This window comes from Schistocerca gregaria, chromosome 5 (assembly GCF_023897955.1).
Source record: "Schistocerca gregaria isolate iqSchGreg1 chromosome 5, iqSchGreg1.2, whole genome shotgun sequence".
Classification (NCBI taxonomy): Eukaryota; Metazoa; Arthropoda; class Insecta; order Orthoptera; family Acrididae; genus Schistocerca; species Schistocerca gregaria.
The window spans coordinates 171,703,864-171,727,202 of record NC_064924.1 but is presented as its reverse complement, the minus strand read 5'-3'; the positions used below and the strand labels follow the sequence as shown (position 1 = coordinate 171,727,202).

Below are 23,339 nucleotides of genomic sequence, written 5' to 3'. Positions count from 1 at the left end.
TTCACACCGAACAATAATTGTGGCGGCCAACACAGTGAACAACGCTTAATCACGAGCGACTCAATATAGAGTGTCACTCCGATTCGTTAATGGCAGAGGTGCTCTCCCAGTGAAGTACTGAGGAGAGACTTTGTTCCTCGCTCTTTGCGTACACGTACGAGCGCACTCGCTCTCGTTACGTGTTCCCGCTCCAAGAGCGACAACGGAATGGCTCCTTTTTCTGGAAAAGTTGCAAGGGTATATCTTTCGCTGTCTTCCCTCACTTCTCTGGCTCTTTGCTTCAGAAATATTCCACCAATCAGCGTTGCTCTTTTAAGTGGGAGAATGACGTTTTGTTTGAGTCGAGCAATGCGGAAATCTGTAGCACCTCCGTTAGGGGTATACTGTCCTCCTGTGAGAAATCCGTAACTATGCAGTCGGTCCGTGAAATAATGTGTCTTCTGGGCGCTCCCACACAATGTAGCGGAATTTGCTTTTAAGTCGAACATGGGGGTTGGTATCCCTTCGTTCCAGCAAAAGCTGTGTTCTCTCTGGGCGGTCGCTTTGGCCGAAATAGGTATGTTGTTGATGAGCCCTCTGAAGGGACAGTCTTCCCAGTGGACTGGTTTCCTCTTTGGAACGAAAATTCCAGTGGCTGTCATGTTGTGTACGCCAGCGTCGACTGTTTTCAACCTCAGTGCACACTTGCGATTTACTTATTAGATTTGCATATCACTTACATGATATCATGAAAAATTGACTTTACCTTATCGAGTTTGGGCTCAAACGTAGCGTCTTGATGTGCAGAATACGATTGTGAGGACGGAATATGTAAGAAATGGTCAGGAGACCGCGCCACATTACAAGATATCAGAACGGCTTTTGCTTATAACTTTCGATTTGTTCGTTTCTGGTACGGGAACCCTTACCTCAAATTGATACATATCACCTTCTCCATTATCTTGGTAAGTTTTTAAATCATCATAGAATCACCCTTATATACATACATTTACAGACGTTGGCGCTTATATGTTTGAAGCTCTGTAGGGTCGCTAGACGACATTGGTGGACATTGGTTCCTATTCTAAGTATTATGTACTCACTCCCCTCTACAAGTCCTAGAAGATTTTAGCGGGATTTTCTGAACAACCTGCACACCATTTCAATGTCAAATATGTTCCTAATATCAGCTGAAAGCAAATCATGGCCTTGAATTTCCAGGGCTAGTATGAATCCACAAAACGCTATGCATTATTGTCTATCACCATCATGAAGGGGTTGTAGTGAATGACTACCACATGGCTTTAAATACAAATGTTGCCGTGAAACACGCCAAAGAGACGTATGAAGAAAGGCTGTCTTTCAACTGGTATGACGAGTGAAAGATTGCCTTTTGCGCTCCACGCCTTGAACAAACGCAAAGGAGCGACAGGTAGATTTGCAGTAACAACCAGGGTCTCAAAACTGCTAGCGCCATCGTCGAATGGTCTGAGCTGTGTGAGGTACAGTGCCATTCACTCGGAGAAAACCACGCTGCACAGTTGTAACTGAATTACACATGTTTAAGCGAAGAACACAAAACGCCTTCTGTTGCTGTGTTGCTGCCATGTAGACTCAGCACACTTTGGATAATGAACGATTGGCCCCCACCGGTAGTAAGTTTTGATGCACAGGTTCAAAATTACCTCATGTTTCTACATTCATTCATGTAGACGACATAGTCTTGTGAAAAAGGTTGAATCTTTTGCAACACTTATGTCGACGGACGTACTTCAAAGAACCACATATACAATCATATATACATAGTGTGTACTTACAGGAAACATCATCTTGAGCTTGCTAGAAGCGAATGCTGGTTCCAGCTTGAGGCGCAGCCTCTTCCAGTTGTTTCCAGCTAGGCAGAACAGTTGCCTCTTGAGTGACATTGTTTCGTCCAGGTTCATACCCCGATCGTAAAACACGTGGAAATCCTTCACCAGCACGCAGTGCACCAGGGTGGGGTCGATAATGACCAGAACGGGTCGCAACAGAGCGTAGATCCCCACGAATCTATGACCTGTGCAGAATAACTAACATCAGGATTGGAGCCAATAGCAGGCACCTAGCAGAAAGCAAATCATATCGTCTGTCACTCATTGGGAAAAAAAGTACTGTATTAAGCTTGAGGATGAAGCCATACAACTGATAACAACTGGGAACAATCTCCTTACAAAGTATGAATTCGTGGAGTAATTTTTCATTTTCTCCGTTGAAACTGTTGAGTATAGTGGTAAACTGGCTTATGGTACACTGCTTCGCTCTCGTAAGCTGTGTGGTCTGCTCAGATTCTTTGTTTTTATCGAATTTTCATGTTGTTCACAAATTGCAACACTTTCTAAACTTTTCAAGCTAGTTAAGGCCATAGGCACATGGTCTTCTCCGAATGTACTTGATGAAACTACGATTCTGATAGCTACAATACAAGGTTTTTTTAATCACGCCTTTACGTTCTTTTGGAGATATTTCCAGGGAAACTTCGACAGCCTTCCACATATTACTTTATATCTAACCAAGAAGTGAAATACCAATCTTCATTGGTTTAGCTTTAAAAATTTTCAATGGATCTAAATATTTTCTTGATAATTTTCGTACTCCATTCCACCCCCTTACGGGCTGAATTTCTGAAAACTGTGTCACATGTAGCTTTATGTTTCAAAGCGAGAAGCCAAATGCAGATTTTCATAGATTTAGCTTTGAAAATGCGTTCATAATTAACTATTTCATTATAATTTCCATCTTCGTTTTCACCCCCTTAGGGACTGAATTTCCAAAAACACTGAAACACGTAGTTCTTTATATGTAACCGAGAAGCCAAATACCGCTTTTCACAGATGTAGCTTCAGAATAATTTAATAGTTCTTTAATAACGAACTGTTTTCAGCGAAACTTTGACCCACTATTTCACCCACCTAAGTATTAAATTTCTATAAATGCTAAAAGACGTATTTATTTCTGACCGAGACACCAAATACAAGCAGGCCGGAGTGCCCGAGCGGTTCTAGGCGCTTCAGTCTGGAACCGAGCGACCGCTACGGTCGCAGGTTCGAATCCTGCCTCGGGCATGGATGTGTATGATGTCCTTAGGTTAGTTAGGTTTAAGTAGTTCTAAGTTCTAGGGGACTGATGACCTCAGATGTTAAGTACACATTGCTCAGAGCCATTTGAACCAAATAGATATTTTCAGAGATCTGACTTCAAAATTGCCTTAATAGCGACACATTAAAAAAAAACATTTCACCCTCTTCCTTCTTAAGTGACACCTACAGTACAACATCCACACCCTCTCCAAATTTCGAGTTTTCGTCCCTAGTAGTTTGGAATTGCCCATGATGTATCAATGAGTGAGTGAATGTGTCACCTAGACACAATAACCACCTATCTAACGGCCGGTATGTACACTTTTGACACGGATAACAGCTGCGACGTGTCGCGACATGGAAGCAACCAGGCCTTAGTAGGTCGTGGAGGGAGTTGCACAACGTCTGCACACACACAAAACGCTTAATTCCCATAAATTCTAGGGAAGGGCGGGGGGGGGGGGGGGGGGGGGGGGGAGGGGGAGTGGCATGACCTCTGACGCCACGTGCAGTCACATTCCAGATGTGTTCGATCGTGTTCAGATCTGGCGAGTGGGGCAGGAGAGAGGGCAGCACATCAGTTGGAATTGGCCACTGTGTTCCATCACACTCCTGACCTTGTCACACTGCGCATGATCATGCTGCAAAATGCAACTGCCCTCGGAAAACATGATCGTCATGAAGGGATGTACATGCTCTACAACCAGTGTACGATACACTTTCGTTGACATGGTGCCTCGCACGAGCTCCGCTGGACCCATGGATTCCCATGTGAATGTTCCCCATAGCATCATGCTAAGCAAATGATAAGCTTTTCAGAGCATTCACACAAGGTTGGCGCCGGTGGCGATAACTACAACGTGCTGAAATGAGGAAAGTTTCTAACCGATTTCTCATATACAAACAGCAGTTGACCGGCATTGCCTGGTGAAGCGTTGTTGTGATGCCTCGTGTAAGGAGGAGAAATGCGTACCATCACGTTTCCGACTTTGATAAGGTCGGATTGTAGCCTATCGCGATTGCGGTTTAACGTATCGCGACACTGCTGCTCGCGTTGGTCGAGATCCAATGACTGTTAGCAGAATATGGAATCGGTGAGTCCAGGAGGGTAATACGGAACGCCGCGCTGGATCCCAACGGCCTCGTATCACTAGCAGTCGAGATGACAGGCATCTTATCCGCATGGCTGTAACGGATCGTGCAGCCACGTCTCGATTCCTGAGTCAACAGATGGGGACGTTTGCAAGACAACAACCATCTGCACGAACAGTTCGACGACGTTTGCAGCAGCATGGACTATCAGCTTGGAGACCATGGCTTCGGTTACCCTTGACGCTGCATCACAGACAGGGGCGCCTGCGATCGTGTACTCAACGACGAACCTGGGTGCACGAATGGCAAAACGTCGTTTTTTCGGATGAATCCAGGTTCTGTTTACAGCATCGTGATGGTCGTTTCCGTGTTTGGCGACATCGCGGTGAACGCACATTGGAAGCGTGTATGCGTCATCGCCATACTAGTGTATCACCCAGAGTGATGGAATTGGGTGCCATTAGTTACACGTCTCGGTCACCTCTTGTTCGCATTGACGTCACTTCGAACAATGGACGTTACATTTCAGATGTGTTGCGTCCCGTGGCTCTACCCTCCAAAAATGACTCTGAGCATTAAACGACTTAACTTCTGAGGTTATCAGTCGCCTAGAATTTAGAATTATTTAAACCTGACTAACCTAAGGACATCACACACATCCATGGTTTTACACTTCATTCGATCCCTGGTAAACCCTACATTTCAGCAGGGTAATGCACGACCGCATGTTGCAGGTCCTGTACGGCCCTTTCTGGATACAGAAAACGTTCGACTGCTGCCTGGCCAACACATTCTCCAGATCTCTCACCAATTGAAAAACGTCTGGTCAATGGTGGCCGAGCAACTGGCTCGTCACAATACGCTAGTCACTACTCTTGATGAACTGTGGTATCGTGTTGAAGCTGCATGGCAGCTGTACCTGTACACGCCATCCAAGCTCTGTTTGACTCAATGCCCAGGCGTATCAAGGCCGTTATTACGGCCAGAGGATGTTGTTCTGGGTACCGATTTCTTAGGATCCATGCACCCAAATTGTGTGAAAATGTAATCACATGTCAGTTCTAGTATAATATATTTGTCCAATGAATACCGATTTACCATCTGCATTTCTTCTTGGTGTAGCAATTTTAATGGCCACTAGTGTAGATCTCGGGATCATGTTGTTGTTGTTGTTGTTGCCATTGTTGTCTTCAGTCCGGGAAATGGTTTGATGCTGCTCTTCACACTACCCTGTGTTGTACAGGGTCTTTCTCTGCATAACTACTGCAACTTACACGCATTTCAGTCCACACTCAAGCATTCGTCTCCTGCTACTCTTACCCACTCTCCCCCCCCCCCCCTCGCCGCCCATTTCCACAGTTCATTAGCATACTGACTATTCCTTGCTGCCTTTGTACGTGTCCTATCAACAGGCTTCTTATTTTAGTCAAGTTGCGCTGTGACGTTATTTCCTCCCCAGCTCAACTCAGTACTTTCTCACTAGTTATCCGATCTAACTAATATATTTTCGAGCCTTCTTCTCAAACGCTAGATTTCTCTTCTTGCCTAAACTGATTATCATCCGAATATGAGGCTACACTCTATAACCCTACAAAACTGTTTTTTTTTAATAATTAAAATTTATATTCAGTGATAACAAATTTACATTTTCAGTCATAGTTTCATAGCTCTTGCCAATCTGCACTTAATATATCTTCGAATGCGGACCTCATTAATTATTTTGCTGCCCAAATAGCAAAACTCGTGGGCTACTTTAGTATCGTATTTTCTAATGTAATTACCTCAACAGCGTATGGTATAATTTGAGTACATTCCTTTGTCCTTGTTTAATTTTCTTGGTGTTTATCGTATTACCTCTTGTTTGTGCTCAGAATCGTAGGCTCCCAAATTTTTTTCAGGTGCATGGTTGATTTTCTGTTGATGCCCACCTGATTTCTTAGCCAAAATAGTAACCACCATGTTAATGGAAGTATTTTATTCATTAAGCAATTCTTTTACATTAGCTGAAGTTGTAAAACGTAATATTCATGCACAAAAAAATTACAAATATCTTCCTCATCAATTGGTCTGTCGTCAGAAGCGAACGGAGTGACCCTCTTCATATATATCGAGAACGTTAATGGCAGTGCAAGTGTCAACGTTCAAAGCACACAACTTAGTATTAGTACAGTAGAGAAAATCTTGTGGTAACTGCAGACGGCTATGTCTGGTATTGTTTATAGAAATTACTGCGATTAGATGTTGAATTGTAATTAATACATGGATAGTGCAAAACGATACTTTCGGCTTAGTGTGTTACCAATCTTGAAATGAAAAACATGTTGTTGTTGTTGTGGTCTTCAGTCTTGAGACTGGTTTGATGCAGCTCTCCATGCTACTCTATCCTTTGCAAGTTTCTTCATATCCCAGTACTTACTGCAACCTACATCCTTCTGAATCTGCTTTGTGTATTCATCTGTTGGTCTCCCTCTACGATTTTTACCCTCCGCGCTGCCCTCCAATGCTAAATTTGTGATCCCTTGATGCCTCAGAACATGTCCTACCAACCGGTCCTTTCTTCCTGTCAAGTTGTGCCATAAACTCCTCTTCTTCCCAATTCTATTCAATACCTCCTCTTAGTTATGTGATCTACCCATCTAATCTTCAGCACTCTTCTGTAGCACCACATTTCAAAAGCTTCTATTCTCTTCTTGTCCATACTATTTATCGTCCATGTTTCACATCCATACATGACTACACTCCATACAAATACTTTCAGAAACGACTTCCTGACACTTAAATCTATACTCGATGTTAACAAATTTCTCTTCTTCAGAAACGCTTTCCTTGCCATTGCTAGTCTACATTTTATATCCTCTCTACTTCGACCATCATCAGTTTTTTTGCTCCCCAAATAGCAAAACTCCTTTACTACTTTAAGTGTCTCATTTATTAATCTAATTGCTTCAGCATCACCCGATTTAATTCGACTACATCCATTATCCTCGTTTTGCTTTTGTTGATGTTCATCTTATACCCTCCTTTCAAGACACTGTCCATTCCATTCAACTGCTCTTCCAAGTCCTTTGCTGTCTCTGACAGTATTACAATGTCATCGGCGAACCTCAAAGTTTTTATTTCTTCTCCATGGACTTTGATACCTACTCCGAAATTTTCTTTTGCTTCCTTTACTGCTTCCTCAGTATACAGATTGAATACCATCGGGGAGAGGTTACAACCCTGTCTCACTCCCTTCCCAACCACTGCCTCCCTTTCATGTCACTCGACTCTTATAACTGCCATCTGGTTCCTGTACAAATTGTAAATAGCCTTTCGCTCCCTGTATTTTACCCCTGCCACCTTTAGAATTTGAAAGAGAGTATTCCAGTCAACATTGTCAAAAGCTTTCTCTAAGTCTACAAATGCTAGAAACGTAGGTTTGCCTTTCCTTAATCTTTCTTCTAAGATAAATCGTAAGGTTAGTATTGCCTCACGTGTTCCAATATTTCTACGGAATCCAAACTGATATTCCCCAAGGTCGGCTTCAACTAATTTTTCCATTCGTCTGTAAAGAATTCGCATTAGTGTTTTTTGGCTGTGGCTTATTAAACTGATTGTTCGGTAGTTTTCACACCTGTCAACCCCTGCTTTCTTTGGGAATGGAATTATTCTATCCTTCTTGAAGTTTGAGGGTATTTCGCCTGTATCATACATCTTGCTCACCAGTTGGTAGAGTTTTGTCAGGACTGGCTCTCCCAAGGCCGTCAGTAGTTCTAATGGAATGTTGTCTACTCCCGGGGCCTTGTTTCGACTCAGGCCTTTCAGTGCTCTGTCAAACTCTTCACGCAGTATCGTATCTCCCATTTCATCTTCATCTACATACCCTTCCATTTCCATAATATTGTCCTCAAGTACATCGCCCTTGTATAGACCCTCTATATACTCCTTCCACCTTTCTGCTTTCCCCTCTTTGCTTAGAACTGGGTTTACATCTGAGCTCTTGATATTCATACAAGTGGTTCTCTTTTCTCCAAAGGTCTCTTTCATTTTCCTGTAGGCAGTATATATCTTAACCCTAGTGAGATAAGCCCCTACATCCTTATATTTGTCCTCCAGCCATGCTTGCTTAGCCATTTTGCACTTTATGTTGATCTCATTTTTAAGACGTTTTGTATTCCTTTTTGCCTGCTTCATTTACTGCATTCTTATATTTTCTCCTTTCATCAATTAAATTTAATATTTCTTCTGTTACCCAAGAATTTCTACTAGCCCTCGTCTTTTTACCTACTTGATCCTCTGCTGCCTTCACCACTTCATCCTTCAGAGCTACTCATTTGTCTTCTGTATTTCTACCCCCATTCCTGTCAATTGTTCCCTTACGCTCTCCCTGAAACTCTGTACAACCTCTGGTCTTTCAATTTATCCAGGTCCCATCTCCTTAAATTCCCACCTTTTCGCAATTTCTTCAGTTTTAATCTACAGTTCATAATTTACAGTTCATAACCAATAGATTGTGGTCAGAGTCCACATCTGCCCCTGGAAATGTCTTACAATTTAAAACCTGGTTCCTAAATCTCTGTCTTACCATTATACAATCTATCTGATACCTGCTAGTATCTCCAGGATTCTTCCATGTATACAACCTTCTTTTATGATTCTTGAACCAAGTGTTAGCTATGATTAAGTTATGGTCTGTGCAAAATTCTACCAGACGGCTTCCTCTTTCATTTCTTTCCCCCAATCCATATTCACCTACGATGTTTCCTTCTCTCCCTTTTCCTACTCTTGAATTCCAGTCACCCATGACTATTAAATTTTCGTTTCCCTTCACTACCTGAATAATTTCTTTCATCTCATCATACATTTCATCAATTTCCTTCATCATCTGCAGAGCTAGTTGGCTTATACACTTGTACTACTGTAGTTGATGTGGGCTTCATGTCCATCTTGGCCACAATAATCGGTTCACTATGCTGTTTGTAGTATATTACCCGCACTCCTTTTTTTTATTCATTATTAAACCTACTCCTGCATTACCCCTATTTGATTTTGTATTTATAACCCTGTATTCACCTGACCAAAAGTCTCGTTCCTCCTGCGACCGAACTTCACTAATTTCCACGATATCTAACTTTAACCTATCCATTTCCCTTTTTAAATTTTCTAACCTACCTGCCCGATTAAGGGATCTGACATTCCACGCTCCGATCCATAGAATGCCAGTTTTCTTTCTCCTGATAACGACGTCCTCTTGAGTAGTCCCCGCCCGGAGATCCGAATGGGGGACTATTTTACCTCCGGAATATTTTACCCAAGAGGACGCCATCATCATTTAACTATACAGTAAAGCTGCATGCCGCCGGGAAAAATTACGGCCGTAGTTTCTCCTTGCTTTCAAAAATGGTTCAAATGGCTCTGAGCACTATGGGACTCAACTGCTGTGGTCATTAGTCCCCTAGAACTTAGAACTTCTTAAACCTAACTAACCTAAGGACATCACACACATCCATGCCCGAGGCAGGATTCGAACCTGCGACCGTAGCAGTCGCACGGTTCCGGACTGCGCGCCTAGAACCGCGAGACCACCGCGGCCGGCTCCTTGCTTTCAGCCGTTCGCATTACCAGCCCAGCAAGGCCATTTTTGTTATTGTTACAATTGTTACAAGGCCAGATCAGTCAATCATCCAGACTGTTGCCCCTGCAATTACTGAAAAGGCTGCTGTCCCTCTTCAGGAACCACACGTTTGTCTGGCCTCTCAACAGATACTCCTCCGTTGTGGTTGCACCTACGGTATGGCCATCTGTATCGCTGAGGCAAGCAAGCCTCCCTACCAACGGCAAGGTCCATGGTTCATGGGGGTGGATGAAAAACATACTCGTTTATATTTATTGTATTGAGTATTTGACTATTTCTAGATTTTCTACCCAAATTGTAATTTAATAGTGAACTTATCAGTATACAAATCAAAGCAGATATCATTAGATCTATGAGCATGTTTCGAGTACGGCAGATAATGCAGCAATACATACCATATTCTATGTCTTCAAGGCGAGGCCAATGTAAGAGCATTGTTCCACAAAAGCAACATATCATTTGGAGCCCCTCCTTGACCCCCTCCCATCCCAGGCACAAGCTGCCTTTGCTTGCGTTATCGTTAGACATTTAAAAAAATCTAAATCTAGTTCTCGTGGAAATGAGTTATTTGTGCTTTTAAAATTAGTACTACTTAGACATTCCTCTGTAATGGAAATAAATTTCTGAGTCTCATTCGAGCACTAAACGTTAGACGATAAAAAATTCATTTGTATTTAAAGTGATTCCTGACATCTTTAAACACTATTAGCGAAAGCAGAAAAACTTAACCTATTGTACGGTTCTAGCTTCAAAATATAGTAATCTTAGTGCAAAGAATGGAAATATAAAATTTGTGTTAGTTTAAAAATGGAAACTTTTAATACTATAACTTAAGAATCATTTTACTTTCCACTGGGAAAAATGAAACAGAAATGCGAAAATATACTTTAATTTTATACTGAGGTGTTAAACAAAAGACTTTGTAAGTTGTTAGTTACGTGTGAAAAAAATTCACCAGGAAGTAGTTAAACTAAGGAAAATTGCCGGGAAAGCAACTGAATGTTGGTAAACGTGATCAAAGTTATTATGTACGCAACTAAAAAGGAAAATATAAGTCTGTGACTGATATAAATAAGAAATATTCCATTAATAAAGTCATGTATAATTTCTACAGTTCTTAAAAATAGGGACAAACAGGTTTTCGCGTGGAAAAAGACAAATCGCCTTTTTTCTACGTTTTAACGTCGTAAAATCTTTCAAAATAGAATCTAAATATATTGATTTCAAGATATCACTAAATTTACAGAGCACACAATCGTCCTTGAGAAAGCATAGACTTAAGGTAGAACTGAATTTTGAAAAACTAATTTCATGACTGACTAATTATGTAGTTACTGTAAAGAGAATTAAGAACTAGCAAAAATAATGGGAAATATGAGAGTAAAATTGTTTTTTCTAATATAAGATGATGAGCTCTCTGGAGAAATTTAATCACAAGGAGTGGCCTTCAAGATCAAGTCTTCATCGTTTGGTGAAACTTAAGCCGAATTAGACGGGACTTAATCGAAAACTTTACGTTTCAAGCACATTCATGCTAACTAGGACAATATTTGATACTAGCTTAGCAACTGCTGCTTCGCTCACGTAGACTATATGGCGTACAGAGATTATTTTGTTTTCATTTCATAGAAATTTTTTTCGTTCACAAACTGCAACACCTTTTAAGCTTTTCACGCCAATTAAGGCCATATAAGCATGGTCTTTTCCGAATGTGACTCTGACCAAAAAGCGATTCTGGTAGCTGGAGTTCAAAGTTTCTGTTAATCATGCGTTTTGTGTTCTTGCGGAGATATTTCCATAGAAAATTTCATCTCCTAACGAATATTTCTTTACAGCTAACCTAATTTTAATAAATTTAAGCTTAAATTTTTCTTAATGTAACGAAATATTTACTTAAAAATTTTCATTCCCTATTGCACGACCTTAGAGGTTGATTTTCCAAAAATAGTGAAACACCTATTTTTTCGTCTTTAAGTGAGAAACCAAGCAGCATTTTTCAATGATTTAGCTCCAAAAACGCTTTCACAATGAAATATTTTCATAAAATATTTCACCCTCTATTTCATCCCTATAGGGCTGAATTTCCAAAACTACTGACATCCGTATGGTTTTATTTCTTTCTAACAGATAAGCCATATACAAATCTTCGTTTTACTACCATGAGGTTGAATTTCCAAAAACAGTGAAATAAGTATTTTCTTATTTCTAACGAAGAAGCCTTATTTAAATTATCATACATTTAGCTTTAAAATGGTTTCACAATGAAATATTTTCATAAAAAATCTCATCCCCTGCTTCACTCCCTTAGGGGTTGAGCTTCGAAAAACACTAAAACATGTATTTATTTTGTCTGTAACCGAATAGTGGATACCAATGTTCATGGGTGTACCTTTAAAAATACTTTAGTAGTTCTTTAATAATGAAATATTTTCAAAAAAAGATTTCGCCCTCTATTTCACCCCCAATGGGTTAAACTTTCAAAAATGCTGAAACATGTATTTCTTTATTTTTGACCGAGAAACCAAATACCAGGTTTCGTAGTTACAGCTTCAAAATTACCTTAATAGCGAAATTTTACAAAAAAGACCTTCATCCCTTGATTCAACTACTTATGGTTCGAATTGCAAAAAATCCCATATTAAACAACGCCAACGATACAAGATTCACACCTTCTCCAAATTTCAAGTTTCAATCCCTAGCTGTTTGGGCTGGCCGATGATGAGTCAGTCAGTCAGGCGGTCACGAAATTGCCTTTTATATATACAGACGAAAGTCAGTGACGATACCTAATCACACACAAGCAATTAACTCGCAAACAGCTCATATGCGGCCACATTTTCACTGGAAAGTTTTTGGTTCCACTGTCGTGTACTTCACACAGGCCAGTTTTTGCTACTATGGTACACTTCGTACACAAATGTTGAACCTGCCACGGGGTGTAGATAAACATCTGAAAAACTGTGGGACCAAGTTACGTACAGGTTAAAACAAGCACAGCATTATGTCACACTTACCCTTCATCCTTTTGTATATCTCTGCAATGTTCATCCCCATTGACATCTTTCCTAACAAGCAGCGACGCATATTTCCGAAAGGGAAGCTTGGCAGTATATATGGCACTCCTCTGTCCTTCCAATACCGGAAGCGTAGAGCGAAGAATGAGCAGAACGAAATAACACCCAGTATAACAGCGGCGAGTAGTGCAGTGGACCACGAGCCCATCGAGCTGCTCTCTGTGATCATCCTGGAAGGCTACAAAAAGAAAAGAAACCAACTTAACTCTACCATCAAACACAGAGGGCCACGCGATACCAACCGACTGCAGTGCTATTCACTGCCAACGGCTTCGTTGGCTGCGGTAGGAACGGCATGTGATCAGTCTGCCGTTCTCCCAGACTTACGAGGGTAGGTACATCCTGCTCCAGTCCTCCCGCGAAGGACAACATCGTTGACAGTACTGGAATTCGAACTAAGGTCCTCCACATGGCAGTCACATACGCTTACTACCCATCTAATTTTTGTAAAGGAGAAAATGTTTATTTTATATCGTAACTTGGAGTTTCTTACATGTGTGAAATACTTCATAGGCCACATTTCAATGAGTAATTTAATTATACAGATCACAGTATCATTAAAGAGCAACAGCATGTGAACTTAAGACAAGCAGGGAAAGCACAACATTACGTATGGATACCAAAAATTATTGCGCCGAATTAAAACTGCGTTTTGGGCATAATTACTCAAGAGACATCAGATAAAACAGGTGTCCACATGAAACCTACCTGATTGCCAAATCGAATTTAAAAAGAATGTGAGACATCGATACTTCAACTTTGCGCCCTCATGTAAAGCAACTCAAAAAGTTTTGTGTAAATTTTTTTTCCGAGCGATTCGTTTTCTTTTTTATCAAGTGGTAAATAATCACCAGAAAAACTGCACATTAAGAGGTGGCCCAGTGTGTGGTGTCGTATGCAATAAAGAAATCGTCCGTTGCCGTCTAAAGAAGTTCCCGACGTGAATTTCGAAGGGATCCACCTCAAGTTAAGATGATGAAGGCTTGCTATGGTAAGTTCCTAGCCACTGGGAGTATAAATAGGCGGACAGGTTCTGGCAGCGGTGAGAAGGACGTGATGGGCTAACAAAGTGCCTACGGAGGTCTCCGGAAATAACCAATTTGGATTTCTTCCTGTGGGGTTATGTGCCTCGCCTCCGCATGACGTTGGCGATGTCCTCAGAAGAAATATGGATGCGGGAGCCTCCATCTTCCCAGACATGCTTCAGCACACACAGGTCGAGAAAGGGTATCGTAAAAACATGTTCAGGGTTAAGAAAGGTGCCCATGTAGTAGCGTATTAATTATTGGTACAAAACTTTTGGCGTTATCTTACATGTTACCACAAGTCACAAGTACCTATGTCTCGTAGCTTTTTAATTGTATTTGAAAATCTGGTAGTATTCATGTGGAAACGCTGAACTTTTAAACCTTTTAGTGTCCATTGATATGAACATACGTAGCTTGACGCAGAACGATACAAAATTCTAAGAGGATTGGAAGTTTGCTATGAAAATTACCATTGTAAATCACTAAACATTGACGAATATGTCTTTTAATTAGTGTTGTACAACATGCATTTAAATTGCTAAATACAGTCCAACTTTGCATCTATAAATTATATCAGTGTATTTCTTCATTTGTTTGCGAAGCTCATGTCAACATACTCGTCGCCAATGCTCGCAGTCCCATCTCTAGTTGTAGCAGGGTCTACCTCCTTGTTTAGCACCTATGTCTACAACGATTTAGGTGTATTTTCAGAGCGTCTTCCAGTTCGTTCTTGTCGCTTCATCGAGAATGGTGGCTGTCAGAACTTCACACGAGGCTCCTATCCTGTAAACTGTCGTTTACTGTCTGATTCGATCCATTATAAATGGTCTCTGTATACTTGAGACTCTGAAAACAGTGGGTTTGTTTATAAATAACTTTTCTGCTAACCAGTCACGAATTTCTTTTACTTATATTTTACACGATGCGTTTCGGGAAGCGATCCCCATTTCCAAGAGTACTGTGCCATTTCTACGTAATGTTTTTGATTTGTGAGATTCTGCTTTGTTCCTTTGATTTTACTGTAATACATAAAAAGGCGAAATTTGTAAGAACTTTTTCTATAGTTTTCTTATAGTCCGTTTGTGCAGAGTCTCGAACATGTTAAACATCAGTCACATTTTGTTTGTTCACAGTATCGACAGTAGCTAACATACACAAACAAAATTGTTTTCAGATGTAGTCGACAGAGATAATGTTATAGGTCTTCCACAGAGCATGATGTTCTTTTGTATAGAGGGTATTTATATTAACAATGTCGATCATATTTTGTTTATAATTATTTTACAAGTGGAAGACCTATAACATTATCTCTGTCGACTCAGGGGCGCCGACTTATAAAAAAATGTTGGGAGGGGGGGGCCTTCTGGAGGTTTTGCCTCTGGAAATGTTCTAAATTTTAGATGAAAAATAGTGAGTTTTAAAGTTTTTTCAAGCATTTTAGAGTCATATGATCAACATTAGAGCTCCTAAAACTGGGCTCTCGAAAAATCGACACTCCGGGAAACTCGACAAGCCTGACACATTTTTTGGCTTTGAAAAAATAAACGCAACATAAACACGCACGGTATTTTGGTAAAAAGCTAATGTAACAAACCTACTAAGGAGACTGCCAACACTACCCTGGTCCGTTCTCTTTTAGACTACTGCTGCGCGATGTGGGATCCTTACCAGGTAGGACTGACGGAGTACATCGAAAAAGTTCAAAGATAGGCAGCACATTTTGTATTATCGCGAAATATGGGAGAGAGTGTCACAGAAATGATACAGGATTTGGGCTGGACATCATTGAAAGAACGGCGTTTTTTGTTGCGGTGGAATCTTCTCACGAAATTCCAATCACCGACTTTCTCCTCCGAATGCGAAAAGATTTTGTTGACACCGACCTACATAGGGAGGAACGATCAACGCGATAAAATAAGGGAAATCAGAGCTCGTACGGAAAGATATAGGTGTTTCATTCTTTCCGCGCGCTGTACGAGATTGGAATAATAGAGAATTGTGAAGGTCGTTCGGTGAACTCTCTGCCAGGCACTTAAATGTGATTTACAGAGTATCCATGTAGATGTAGATGAAGTAGTTACAGTAGAATGGCTCGGTCAGGAGAACTCAGTGACGTCGAATGTCAACCAGTCACTGGATATGGCCTCAGTGACAAATGCATCAGTAACATTTACATCCTTCAAAAGGTACCCAGTTCGACTGTTGATGATGTGATTGTTAAGTGGAAACGGGAAAGAAGAACCACAGCTAAATTAAGAGCAGTGAGACATCATGTACTGTCGGACGGGGGACATCGAGCATTGCAGGAGATGGTGGTACGGAATCGCATGGAATGGGCGGAGGGAATCATTTTTGGGTTGAAAAGTGATACCACCAGTCCATCTAAGACAGTGACTGTAAGAACGGAGTTGAAAAGAATGGAGTACAGTTGTCGAGCAGCTACTTGTATACCACACATTTCTGTGGTCAACGTTGAGCGACAGTTGAGATGATGTAAAGACAGACGGCACTGCACAGGATGACAGGAACAGAGTGATTTGGAGTGATGAATCACCCTGTGGTAATCTGATGGAAAGGTATAGGTTTGACGAATGCCTGGAGAACGTTACCTGCCACAATGTGTGATGCCAACAATGAGAGGTAGTGTTACGGTATGGGGGTGTTTTTCGCTATTACAGTGTGGTTGCTTCACTGCGCTTAAGAAAACGATAAATGCGGAGCGATGTTTGTACATTTTACGGAATTGTGTTTTGCATGCAACAGAGGAATAGTACTGAGACGATCATTATTTTCATCAGCATGACAATTCACACCCTGACATAAAGCACCACCTGTAAGGCAATGGTTTCTGAGAATAACATTCCCGAAATAGACTGGCCTGCCCAGAGTTCCAACCCGAAACCAGTGGAATAGTTTTGGAATAAGAACGTCGACTTCGCTCCAGACCCCCAGTGTCCAACATGAGTACTCTCTCGGGTTTTGGCTCTTGGGGAAGAATGGACTTCCATTGTTCCATAGACATGCAGACACCTCACTGAAAGTGTCCCGAATAGAGTTCAAGCCGACATAGAGGCGGAGGGTGGACACACACCATATTAATGTCCACTAATAGGTGTCCGATACTTTTGATCACGTAGTGTATGATGCCATGCCAGTTTCAGTTTGTCTCATAGTGTATCACTCTTCAAGATATCTTAGGTGTTACGAAACAATTTATGAAAGGCAAGTCTTCCGGTCCAGATGGTATACCAATCAGGTTCCTTTTAGAGTATGCAGACACAATAGCGCATTTCTTAGCAATCATATACAACCGATCACTTGACGAAAGGTCTGTTCCTAAAGACTGGAAAGTAGCACAGGTCACACCAATATTCAAGAAAGGAAATAGGAGTAAGCAATTGAATTACAGGACCATATCACTGTCCTCAATTTGCAGTAGCATTTTGGAGCGTATACTGTACTCGAACATTATGAATCACCTTGAAGAAAATGACTTATTGCTACATAACCAACACGGATTCAGAAAATATCGTTCTTGTGCAACGCAGCTAGCTCTTTATTCCCATGAAGTAATGACTGCTGTCGACAAGGGATCTCAGATCGATTTCATATTCCTAGATTTCCAGAAGGCTTTTGATACCGCAAGGTCGTGTCATAGTCCCTCTGCTGTTCCTGATTCATATAAATGATCTAGGTGATAATCAGAGCGGCCCGCTTAGATTGTTTGCAGATGACGCTGTAATTTACCGTCCAGTAAAATCACCAGACGATCAATTCCAATTACAAAATGCTCTAGACAGAATTTCTGTATGGTGCGAAAAATGGCAATTAGCCCTAAACAGAGAAAAGTGCGAGGTTATCCACATGTGTACTAAAACAAATCCAATAAATTTAGGGTATACGATAAATCGCACAAATCTAAGGGCTGTCAATTCGACTATATACCTACTAATTACAATTACGAGTAACTTAAATTGGAAAGAGCATATAGATAATATTGTGGGGAAGGCGAAACGAAGACTGCGCTTTGTTGGCAGAACACTTAGAAGATGCGAATGCGACAAACCCACTGAAGAGACAGCCTACATTACACTTGTCCGTCCTCTGCTGGAATACTGCTGTGCAGTATGGGATCCTTACCAGGTAAGATTGACGGTCGACATCGAAAAAGTGCAACGAAGGGCAGCTCGTTTCATGTTGTCGCGCAATAGGGGTGAGAGTGTCACTGATACGATACACTAGCTGGGGTGGCAGTCTCTGAAACAAAGGCGGTTTTCTTTGCGGCGAGATCTGTTTACGAAATTTCAATCACAAACTTTCTATTCCGAATGCGTAAATATTTTGTTGACACCCATCTACGTAGGGAGAAATGATCATCATAATAAAATAAGAGAAATCAGAGCTCGAACGGAAAGATTTAGGTGTTCCTTTTTGTCACGCGCAATTGGAGGTTGGCATGGTAGAGAAGTAGTATGAAAATGGTTCGATGAACCCTCTGCCAGGCACTTAAGTGTGAATTGCAGAGTAACCATGTAGAGGTACCATTGCTAAAACAGGCCACAGCCGTTACTGACTTCACCGGTTACGTGCGACCTAGTCAACCTCTCGTCTATAGTAAGACCAAGTATTCGAATTAGTCTCACCAAACGAATACAGTGCCGCTACTGATGGGTGGTGGTTGGGGAGCTTTGTCTTGGTAGTGAAGAGAGGAGCTTTGCCTTGGTAGTGAAGAGATTGTTTGGCTCTTCTTAGGACTGGTTTTCCCTTTCCAGATTGTGCACCACTGGGTGATTTTGCCCAGTGCTGAGAAAACAGCCTGAGAAAACAGTACCGTCGTCCCAATACAAGTCGCAGTACTTCCTCGGCCGTCAGCGGTGCGCCTGAGCAGAGGGCGTAGGCTGCTCCACCGAGGTGAACGCTGAGAGGACCAGTATGTAACAATCGTAACAAACGCCAATAAGATCTGCTGCCGATCGCGTCATAGGTCTCGTAAGGCAGCGCTCCACATCCCACTTAAGGGAACTAGACATTGGGGTGAAGCATGGGATACCTCCTAATATCGTGTCGGACCTCCTTTTGTCCAGCGTTGTGCACCAACACGACATGGGGTGGACTCGACAAGTAGGAAGACTCTTGCCGAAATACACTCCTGGAAATGGAAAAAAGAAACACATTGACACCGGTGTGTTAGACCCACCATACTTGCTCCGGACACTGCGAGAGGGCTGTACAAGCAATGATCACACGCACGGCACAGCGGACACAACAGGAACCGCGGTGTTGGCCGTCGAATGGCGCTAGCTGCGCAGCATTTGTGCACCGCCGCCGTCAGTGTCAGCCAGTTTGCCGTGGCATACGGAGCTCCATCGCAGTCTTTAACACTGGTAGCATGCCGCGACAGCGTGGACGTGAACCGTATGTGCAGTTGACGGACTTTGAGCGAGGGCGTATAGTGGGCATGTGGGAGGCCAGGTGGACGTACCGTCGAATTGCTCAACACGTGGGGCGTGAGGTCTCCACAGTACATCGATGTTGTCGCCAGTGGTTGGCGGAAGGTGCACGTGCCCGTCGACCTGGGACCAGACCGCAGCGACGCACGGATGCACGCCAAGACCGTAGAATCCTACGCAGTGCCGTAGGGGACCGCACCGCCACTTCCCAGCAAATTAGGGACACTGTTGCTCCTGGGGTATCGGCGAGGACCATTCGCAACCGTCTCCATTAAGCTGGGCTACGGTCCCGCACACCGTTAGGCCGTCTTCCGCTCACGCCCCAACATCGGGCAGCCCGCGTCCAGTGGTGTCGCGACAGGCGTGAATGGAGGGACGAATGGAGAGGTGTCGTCTTCAGCGATGAGAGTCGCTTCTGCCTTGGTGCCAATGATGGTCGTGTGCGTGTTTGGCGCCGTGCAGGTGAGCGCCACAATCAGGACTGCATACGACCGAGGCACACAGGGCCAACACCCGGCATCATGGTGTGGGGAGCGATCTCCTACACTGGCCGTACACCTCTGGTGATCGTCGAGGGGACACTGAATAGTGCACGGTACATCCAAACCGTCATCGAACCCATCGTTCTACCATTCCTAGACCGGCAAGGGAACTTGCTGTTCCAACAGGACAATGCACGTCCGCATGTATCCCGTGCCACCCAATGTGCTCTAGAAGGTGTAAGTCAACTACCCTGGCCAGCAAGATCTCCGGATCTGTCCCCCATTGAGCATGTTTGGGACTGGATGAAGCGTCGTCTCACGCGGTCTGCACGTCCAGCACGAACGCTGGTCCAACTGAGGCGCCAGGTGGAAATGGCATGGCAAGCCGTTCCACAGGACTACATCCAGCATCTCTACGATCGTCTCCAATGGGAGAATAGCAGCCTGCATTGCTGCGAAAGGTGGATATACACTGTACTAGTGCCGACATTGTGAATGCTCTGTTGCCTGTGTCTATGTGCCTGTGGTTCTGTCAGTGTGATCATGTGATGTATCTGACCCCAGGAATGTGTCAATAAAGTTTCCCCTTCCTGGGACAATGAATTCACGGTGTTCTTATTTCAATTTCCAGGAGTGTATTGAGCCATACTAGCTCTATAGCCATGTACAATTGCGAAAGTGTTGCCGTTGCAAGATTTTGTGCTCGAAATGACCTCTCGATTATGCCCCATCAGTGTTTGTTTAGATTCATGTCGGTTGATTTGGATGGCCAGGTCATTCGCTCGAATTGTCCATAATGTTCTTCAAACCAATTGCAAACAGCTGTGGCCTGGTATTATGACGGATTATCTTGTCCATGAATGGTTAAAACTGGTGTCCAGGTTGCCGAACATACCCATTTCCAGTCAATCATCGGCTCAGTTGGGCTAGAAGACCCAGTCCATTCCTTGTAAACACGGGCCATAACATAATGGAGCCACGAACAGTTTACACAGTGAGTTGTTGACAACATGGGTTAGTGACATTGTGGGATCTGCGCCACCCTCGAACCTCACTATAGAGCTTTTACGAACTGAAATCAGGACCCATCTGACCAGCCCGTCGTTTAGGGTCCATTCGATATGGTCACGAGTCCAGAAGAGGCGCTGCAGGTGATGTCCTGTTAGCAAAGGCAGTCGAGTCGGTCGCCTGGTGCCATAGTTCATTAAAAGGACGTTTTCTATCTTTTTTTAAAAAACTGCATTTCTGGATCCATAAAAGTGTTTAGAATCCACCCCTGAAAAGGTTTTTCCGAATACGGAACGGAAATGTTTGTTATTCGTGGTTGAACAAAAAAATTGCACCTGCCTGAAGTCGACCTTTTTCACGCACCAGTTTTTTTTTTCCTTCGGACGACAAATTATTGTACCGGTGCTTGGGAGGAAACACACAAAATTCAAATGAAAGTTGTAACTTGTGTGTTTGGAAGTTAGCCCCACAGCATTTGCATTCAGGTGCGAAGACTGTGGAATTTCGACTTTCCTGCCAGTGAGCAGCTTCAACGAAGGGTATTCAGCAATTCTGAAGACCATGACAACGATGGACGTCACCCTGGGACTCTATTCGACGCAGTTCGCCAAGCATTCGGATGACCACCGGATTCAAGATGGCCGAAAACCGCTTGTTACCGGCCGTACGGGTGGCTGTGGAACAGGGCAGGATGGCCCAGATCGAGCAGAACGTCCTCTATGGGGAAGAGGAAGGACTAGTTTATGGACCCGGAATAGCAGATTGAACGTACGTTGCATAATATTGCATTTATATGTAGTTTTTCTCGAAAAGACTTTTTTTTTTAAATCGCGCGGTAAGGTAACTTCAAATCTACTGAAACGATTGGCATGATTCTTTGTTTCCGACGAAGCTAACTAAATTGTATAGGAGTACCACTTTTATTCCGATCCATCAACCACAAATATTTTTACTTGGCCGTCGAAGTCTAAAAATCGATGGAAAACCTCTTTTTTTTTTCAAATGGCCACCATTTTGTTTCTTATGGTCCAAATAACTTAAGCAAGGTACAACTCCTAAAGAATCTTATATACGTCGCTAACGTCGACTCAATTTTGATTTCAGACGAGCCGGCTGACCTGTGACATACCGCTCGTGGAGGTCTACATCGAAATTTTGTTTCATTCCGACAGCACTTCCGCCTTTTCTCTTCGACATTTCCGGTCGAAAAAATTCCAGTTTGTAGAAGAAATATCAGCAAACATTTTGACCAAATTTGACGTTGATATCTATAACACACCTCGAAAAAAAAATTCTTATAGAACATGCGTTTTTCGGACCAAAGATAGTAAACCTCCCCTTAACGCCAAATTTCGCCGCACTGTCCTAGCGGATCATACGACTGTTACATTGTACGTCCCACATTGGATTCTGCGGTTATTTCACGCAGTGTTGCTTTCCGTTAGTACTTGCAACTTTACACAAATGCCGCTGCTCTCGATCGCTAAGAGAAGGCCGTTAGAAACTGCATTTTCCATGGTGTGGGGTAATAACCGAAATCTGGTATTCTCGGCACACCCTTGACACCGTGTATTTCGGAAGAGTGAACTCCCCAACGATTTGCGATATGGAATGTTTTATGGGTCTAGCTCCAACTACCCTTCCGCGATCAAAGTCTGTTGATTCCCGTCGTGCTGCATTAATCACATCGGAAAACTTTTCACATGAATCACCTGGGTAAATATGACAGCTCTGTCAATGCACCGCGCTTTTATATCTTGCGTTCGCGGTTCTACCGCCATCTGTACATGCGCGTGTCGCTATCCCACGATATTTGTCACTTCAGCGTACTGCCTCTGGTAATCACATCATGAGCTAATCTAATCTAGTGTCAGACTGATCCGGCTGTAAGTCTGACAAACATACCACAGCCTTTACCTTTTTCTACTAACGCACACACCTTATAAAATCTGGCGGGCTGTAGACATAAAGAGTGACAGCAATAACAATCACTATGTAAACTACATGATGAAGATCTACTACTAATAATAATGATAATTATAAACTCTAAAGCAAACAATAAGCATAGCACACGGACAGACAAACACACAAGCAACTGTAGGACATAGATTCAAACGCGTAATACACATTATTGTGACTACTGACCGCTACGAGTGCGAAGCTTTGTTGAGATTGGTAATCGGTAGAAGAAAAGAGCAGAATTGCGTGGACAATAACACACACGTCCCCGTAGCTGTAATGCAACCTTCTACTTCTTCACCTTTTTGCACATAAGAGGCTGAAATGTTTACAGACGTGATCGGCGAACCGACGCCTGCGCAGCCTACTCACAGACTGAAAGCTATGCTGCAGCTTCCTGATACCAAGCTGACCACAAGTTCCGCACAAACAGGTCACAAGCGGTCTGTGGCAGCTGAGCGCCTGTATCTATCGTGTATAAAGAATGTTATCTGAACCGTGACACGTGGATTGTGATTACTAAGTCGCAACTATGCC

The 23,339-nt window shown here is 42.7% G+C and overlaps 1 protein-coding gene across 2 annotated transcripts in view; it reads right to left on the bottom strand.

The window, feature by feature from the left end:
* LOC126272520 (cytochrome P450 6k1-like) overlaps positions 1-23,159 on the bottom strand; it is an 87,498-nt gene extending 64,339 nt beyond the window's left edge. For both annotated transcript variants that reach the window (XM_049975428.1, XM_049975426.1), the window contains exons 1-3: positions 22,989-23,159; positions 12,816-13,053; positions 1,797-2,035 (exon numbers count right to left, since the gene is read on the bottom strand). In XM_049975428.1, the coding sequence (XP_049831385.1) occupies positions 1,797-2,035; positions 12,816-13,044 (468 nt within the window). In that variant the 5' untranslated portion in view covers positions 13,045-13,053; positions 22,989-23,159. The remainder of the gene's footprint in view (positions 1-1,796; positions 2,036-12,815; positions 13,054-22,988) is intronic.
* Positions 23,160-23,339: the final 180 nt, after the last annotated feature.